General features: G+C 55.5%; 1 protein-coding gene across 2 annotated transcripts in view; it reads left to right on the top strand.

Moving 5' to 3' along the window:
- The first annotated feature begins 1,447 nt into the window (after positions 1-1,447).
- Positions 1,448-6,675, top strand: part of SH3GL1 (SH3 domain containing GRB2 like 1, endophilin A2) — a 29,783-nt gene continuing 24,555 nt past the window's right edge. Inside the window, exon 1 of one of the 2 annotated variants that reach the window (XM_023644437.2) lies at positions 1,448-1,656. In XM_023644437.2, coding sequence (XP_023500205.1) covers positions 1,612-1,656 — 45 coding nt within the window. In that variant the 5' untranslated portion in view covers positions 1,448-1,611. The remainder of the gene's footprint in view (positions 1,657-6,675) is intronic. The other variant, XM_023644438.2, reaches the window with a different exon arrangement.

Genomic DNA, 6,675 nt, shown 5'->3' with positions numbered 1-6,675 from the left:
TCACGTAGCTTAAAAGGCTGACACGGAACAGAGACCGTCAGAGTAAGTTTTCTCCAGCGCCAATTTAATCTCTCAAGCAGAGCAGAAGTGAGGAGAGAAGGCTGAAATTTAGCCCAAGTTTGAAATTCTATTGATTCTATAGGGCAGATAACTAAATGAGAATTGGTTGGAAGCAATGTGAAGAAATAGGGAATTTGGGGACACCGGGCGAGTCACGTATGAACCGTGAGGATGTGTTGTCTCCCTTCTCTGACATTCTGGCATTCTGCAATGGTTTAGACCAGTACCCATCAGAATCACTCGGAGAGTTTTTTCAAACTGTTAGTAGTAGCCCCATCAGGATGTTTGGGAGGGAGGATGGGGCATGCGTATTCTGAAACAATCCTCTGATCTAGTCTAGTACCTTCTGTTGAGGCATGTGGAAAGTTCCAGCAAACTTCCGCTTCAGACAATCACCCAAATCTGTCAGAGATTTCAGCACTGAAGTTGCAAGCCTTTTAGCTCTAGTCACTTTCTTGTTCCTCTTTTGGGGTTCGTTTACTCATTCCGATTCATTATTAATTTCCAATTCATCCCAATACAATAGCAACTGATTAAAAAAATCAAGATCAAGAAACATCAATGTTAATCCGGGAAAGCTTCCTGGAGGAAGTGACATGCCAAGCAGGGTCCTCTTTTATGTGCAAAGGATGGGAGGGGGGCAAGGATTGGGGAAGAATGTGCAAGAGAGGAACAACGTGAGCACAGGCCCATAGGCTCAGGGATCACAGATTACAGAAGAGGAAGAGAGCCGAAGTCAGAAGGGTTGACAGATGCAAGCTTTGTAGGCCATGTTAGGAAGTTGGGAGTGTTTCTGAGGGCAGCAGGTGGACTTTAAAAACAGGAGACTAATGTGATCTGAACTGTGTTATAGAAGCATCTCTCTGGCTGCTTTGTAGCGGGGGGATTGGAGGGGAGAACCTGAAGGTGGGCACACCAGAGAGGAGGCTGGTGGAATGGTCTGCGCGGGGCAGGGAGGACAGCGTGGGGGTAAGGAGGTAGAAGCCACACCTTGATTTGTGACTTGGGCAACTGAATAGATGAACACGGGACAGGGTTGCGGGGCAGTGAGAGGGACTAAACGCACGGAGGAATTGGGCATAGCTGAGATTAGCAGACAGGTGTCTGCAGACTTGTCAACCCAGCCTCCCACCTGTCCAGAAACGTTTAAGCGCCCTTCCTAAGACGTTAGGACCACCTCCGGGACTCCAGGGGTCGCTGCGGCCGCCACGGCCTCTCTAGGCTCGCCCGGTCCACTCGCTGGCGAAGGCACCGCCCCCCGCCGGCAGGGGAAGTGCGCGTGCGCGCTCCGGCCGGCAGGGGGCGCGCGTGCGCAGACGGGGCCAGGGGGCGCGCGCGGGCCGGCCCCGGAAGTGTGCAGTTGCCATGTAATATCCTGGCCGCGCGGGCGCGCGAGGGGCAGAGGCGGCGCCGGGGCGGGCGCGGAGCGAGCGGCAGGGCGGCCGAGGCGGCGCGGAGCCGGGCCGCGGCGGCGCGCGGGGGGTCGGCGGCGCTTGCGCGGTCGCTCCGCTTCGCGGGGTCCGGGCGGGAGGCCCGACGGCGGCAGGCAGCATGTCGGTGGCGGGGCTGAAGAAGCAGTTCTACAAGGCGAGCCAGGTGAGCGGAGGCCGAGGCGGGGACCCCGGGCGGCCCGCAGCTGGAGGCCAGGCCCGACCCGGCTCTGGCTCCGGAGGGGGCCGAGGGCGCCGAGGGGGCGGCGTTGGCACGTGTCCCCCGCGGAGTGGGGAGAGCCCAGGAGGGACGGGGGCTGCGTGCGAGGTAGCCGGGGCCTTGCCCGCCCTGTGGGCTCAGTCTCCTCGGGAAGGGTGGGCAGACCCCTGGGAGGGGCAGAGATGCCCCTGGGGGGGACCCGGGACGGGGACCCCTCTCCGCCTTTGCTCCCCTCTAACAGGGCCGCGGGGTGGCGGGGGGGGGGAGCGGAGGGAGAGAAGGGGAAGAAACAGTCCCGAGGCTGTCGACACAGGACTCTTGCCTGAGAGCTTAGAGGAAGGGAGCATTCGTGTCCGGAGCAGTTCTTTAAAGCGAAAAAGAAAGCTGTCGATGGACCCAGTACAAAGTTGAAAGGTTAGCGTGAAAACTCAAGTGTCCCACTCCAGTCCCGCAAGCATCCAGTCCGTCTCCCCACAGACAAGGACGGTCACCGACGACTTGGGTCTCTCTGCAAAGATCCGGTACACCTTTCCTTTAAAAACACTCCTAGTGGTGACATAGCCCACACGGTCCTGGGTGCTTTGTGTTTGTTGTTAAACGTGTCTCGGAGATCACACTGGAGCTGGAATTCAACCCCTCGGGTCATTCTCTGGGGGGGGGGGGGCTGTTGAGTGGCATCCTTGGCCCCCACCTGCTGCATTCCGGAAGGCCCCCCCCCACCCCCGTCGCGGTCGTGACAACCACAGATGTCCGGTGGCTGCCAAATGTCCCTGGGGGGAACCCTCTCCCTTACCCTACCCCCAGGGCTCCTGCACTAGAGCATGCTCCCAGAGCTTCTTAGATGTTTTTATGAATATGTGGTCTTAGATTTCACGAAGTGTACCCAGATTTATTTAACCAGTCCGTCTCATGATGGATGTTGGTTTCCAGCAGTTTCCTGCTGCAAACACCACTACCACAGATAGCCAGTGAGTATCTTTGCTCACCAGTGGGATTGGTTTTACAGGATAAATTCTCAGAAGCGGAACGCTGAATCTAAGAATATCTGCATTTTCCCTGTGTTTCCGACAGCTCAGGCCCTGTTCCTCATGAATCTGGTGAAAGCTGTGGGTCCACCCTGCAGAAAACTGGGCAGGTGCAGAATTTGGTTTATAATTTTAGATCCGAGAAGCCCCAGATTCCTTGAATCCTGTCGGTTCCCGCATCCCAGGTTAAGAACCATGGATGTGGAGTTTGTGTGGATAGATTCACGGAGGAATGAGCGGTGATCCTAGAAGTTGTTTGGGCCGTGCTGGCCAGCCAAGCTGTCCCCACAGTTTGGAGAGGGCCAGTGGGAGGGAAGAGAGGTAAGTCCCCAGTAGCACACAGCTGGGACCTTTTGTGCTTTAAGGGAAAAAGTTATGACCTTCCTGGTTGTCTGGGGCTAAAGATATTTGGGGTCTATGTGTAGACCCCAGACGATGGCTAAACCCTGGAGGAAGAGAGACGTAATCCAGAGGGACTTAGGATCATTGCTGACACTACAGCTCTTTGCCTCAGGAGGATGCACTTGAGTGACCTGGCCCTGGGTTAGACCCTGCCCAGCAGGCCCGGACCCCCACGTGCTTGACAGAGCACCTTGAAGTGCTGCCCACTAACTTGGACCCTGTGTGGTCCGGCCTACAGGAACGATGTCTCTGTAGGTCTTGGAAGAATTCCTGGGCCACTTTTTTCTTTTTTTTTTTTTTTTGAGGAAGATTAACCATGAGCTGTCTGCTGCCAATCCTCCTTTTTATTTATTTATTTTTTTGCTGAAGAAGATAGGCCCAGAGCTAACATCTATGCTCATCTCTATTTTTTATATGTGGGACGCCTGCCAGAGCATGGCTTGATAAGCGGTGCATAGGTCTGCGCCTGGGATCCGAACCGGCAAACCCAGGGCCTCGAAAGCGGAGTGCATGAACTTAACTGCTCTGCCACCAGGCTCCTGAGCCACTTTGTACCCTCACCTAGACAGATCTCTGGAAGCCCTCCCCTCCACACCCCACCTATGAGGGCCCATGCTGGTGGCTCGTACCGTCCCCAGCGGACACGCCCCGCTGAAGGAAGCAGCTGGCCCCCTTGGGCGGGCCACCGGGGCATTTTCTCTCGGGGAAGCGGAATGGCCTGCGTTCAGATCCATGAAAAGCGCCTGGAAACCTGGAAAGCGCCGTGCAGCGTGAGCTGGTGGTTCAGATTAATTTCTTATCAGCACGTTCCGAGGCCCAGCCCCAAAGCATTGCTGCGGTGGCCACATCCTATCGGAGAGCGTGCGTCTTGGCCGCCGCCTCAGCTCTGTGTTGAGTTGTGCTCTCAGGAGTCTCCCTGGCTGTGCTCCCTTCTCTTCTGCGCTAGTTTCCACAGGCCTCCAGCAGCTCCCTTGTTTATCTGGACGTGTCCATCTCTGTGTGCGTTTCTCTTCTCGTCCTTAGGAAGACCGCTTACATCCTCTGCTGTGCCCTCGGAGCATGGTCATCTGTTCAAGAGAACTGTGTCTTGTGTACTAATAATTAGTATTTACTCAGTTTCCACCATGTGAACAGGCAGTGTGCCTGACACCGGTCGGTCTCAACTGGCCTCTTCTCTGGCCTAAGCGTAAACGCACTCCCCTTTTTACACAAAACGGTTGGGGCGCATTTATCTTACTATAGAACAGTGGTTCTCAATCAAGGCCGGTTCCGCCTCTCCAGGGGACGCTGGCAATATCTGGAGACATTTCTGCTTGTCACAGCTTGGTGGATTGCGACTAGGATGTGGCCGGTGGAGGCCAGGGGCAGCTCAGCATCCTGGAGCGCGCCGGGCAGCCCCCCACAACCGCAAATTACCTGGCCCCGAAGGCCGGTAGCGCCGAGGTTGGGAAACGCTGCTTTAAGGTTTGAGGAAAGTGAAGACAATTATACCGAAACAAAACAGAACAAAAATCCCTCCTGGGCCATTCTTGTGGTAGCTGCCTGCTTCTGCTAGTTTTCAAAACACAGATAACCAGAGATACACAGAGAGCCACGTACGTAAACTCAGCATCCACACCCCAAGACCCCTCCCAGGCCTTTGGGAGATCCCCAGAGTGTCTTGTAGCATCTGGTATTTTTAAGAAGGTGTAATCTTTTACCAGGGCTTCTCAGTCAGGGGTTGCTAACCCTTCCCTCCTCTCTCCACCGCACCCCCACGCCCCGCCCCGGGACATTTGGCAATGTCTGAGACGGTTTTGGGTTGTCATAACTTGGGGAGAGGATGCTACTGGCTTCAGGTGGTTAGAGGCCAGGGGCGGTTGCTAAACATCCCACAGCACACAGAGCAGCTTCCCCACAACGAACAATTACCTGGTTCCGAATGGCAGGAGCGCCCAGGCCGAGACACCCGGCTTTGAATCAGTTTCTTGATTTCAAAGACTTCTATCAGTGTCGTTTCTAAATTGAGAAATCGAGGCCAGGTGGAGGGGCGAGAGCGAACCGGGAATAGAGATGCCTGGTTTCTAGCAGGTGAGCCCGCGATATTAACCTATTAACAGAACGGTTCTCGTCTCCCCCATGATGCGAGTAACCAGCCAAGTACCAGTATCCGGCGTGTGCTGGCAAATTCTACCCCCCTTCGTCTCGAGGAAACTTTCAGGTCTTGTTTAAAATCAGTTTGGGTGTGAGTGGGAGGTTGGTGACGTTTTATTTCCTATTCTGAACTGGCCACTGACTGGCTGAGGGCCTGGGCTGAGGAAAGTGGAAGAATCTATAGAGGAAAACAGTAAAAGAAATGGGCGTCTGTCTCGGGCCCGTCGTTCCGTCCCCTCCGTCCTGCCGGTGTGGCGCCCACACCTTCAGTAGCCATCTGGTATTTAGGCATGTCTAGAATTTGGGGGAGGGGGCTTTTGAGAGTATTTCTGGGGAACTGAGGAGGGTAGAAGGAACCCGCTGGTGAGACCCAGGCTGCAAAGTTCACTTCCCATTGTGGTGTGTGTTTGGGTGACTTTAATTTCTAGACCTGAACTGCTAGATGATTTCCTGATAATTCTTGCAGCCGCCCGGTGGAGATTGGAGAGTGTAACTAAGGATGGAGCTGGCAGCCGCCTGGAATGCTCGCCTGACCTTTTTTTTTTTTTTTTGCCTGAAAGGAGGGAGAGAGTTTGCACTGAAAGATTGATTCCCTCTGAGCTAGGAGGGGAATTCACGCCCGCCATATCCCATAGCTTTGAAGTTGGCTGGATGCTCGCTAGGCCCTGGGTGTGTGCCGAGGAGGCAGGCTCAAACTTCCTGTGAGAGGCGGAGGGTGGGGTGGGGGGGGGACCCAGGACCCCGACCTGTTAGAGTAAGCAGTAACTGGGGGCGGTGGCTCGCGTTCTGGAACGTCCCCAGATTCTGCTCGCTCTGACCTATTTTTTAAACCTCGTTTTGTGGAATCGTGCCTTTGATCGCCTAGCAAAGTGCCTGTTAAGTAATAAACACAGAATGATCTTAAGATACAAAAATCCGTAAGCCCTCCGCCTCAGCATGAAAACAAGTGTGGAACCCGTGCGCTGGGAAGGATAGGCGACGGGTGAGGTGTGGAGAGAGGGTTGCCGGCCCCAGGCCCTTGAGCTCGGCAGCTGCAGCCTGACCTCCGGAAGACCATCTGCCTTGGGGCAGTGGAGGGGCCGTCGTGATGTCCATGCATGATGGGAACCGGATTAAATCTCCACTTACAGGAAGCCACTCTGCTGTCTCGTTCTAGAAGATCCTTGAACTAGCAGCGTCCCTGCGGGCCCCCGGGCAGAGGTGTTCCCATCCCGCTCCGTCAGTGGACAGGCTGGGTCGCTCTCCTGCCTTAGCTTTCCCTCACCAGCTTGTTGGGTGGGGTAACCCGTCTGGACTCTGGAGCTACAAGAAGCCTTGAGCCTGCCCTTCCCCAAGGAACCGGGGGCCTCCTTAAACCCCGCCGCTCCCAGGGCTGTCTGGGAACCAGGCTAACCCCACCTCCCAT

Source organism: Equus caballus, chromosome 7, assembly GCF_041296265.1.
Source record: "Equus caballus isolate H_3958 breed thoroughbred chromosome 7, TB-T2T, whole genome shotgun sequence".
Lineage (NCBI taxonomy): Eukaryota > Metazoa > Chordata > Mammalia > Perissodactyla > Equidae > Equus > Equus caballus.
The sequence above is the reverse complement of the archived record's forward strand: the minus strand, read 5'-3'. Positions and strand labels throughout refer to the sequence as shown.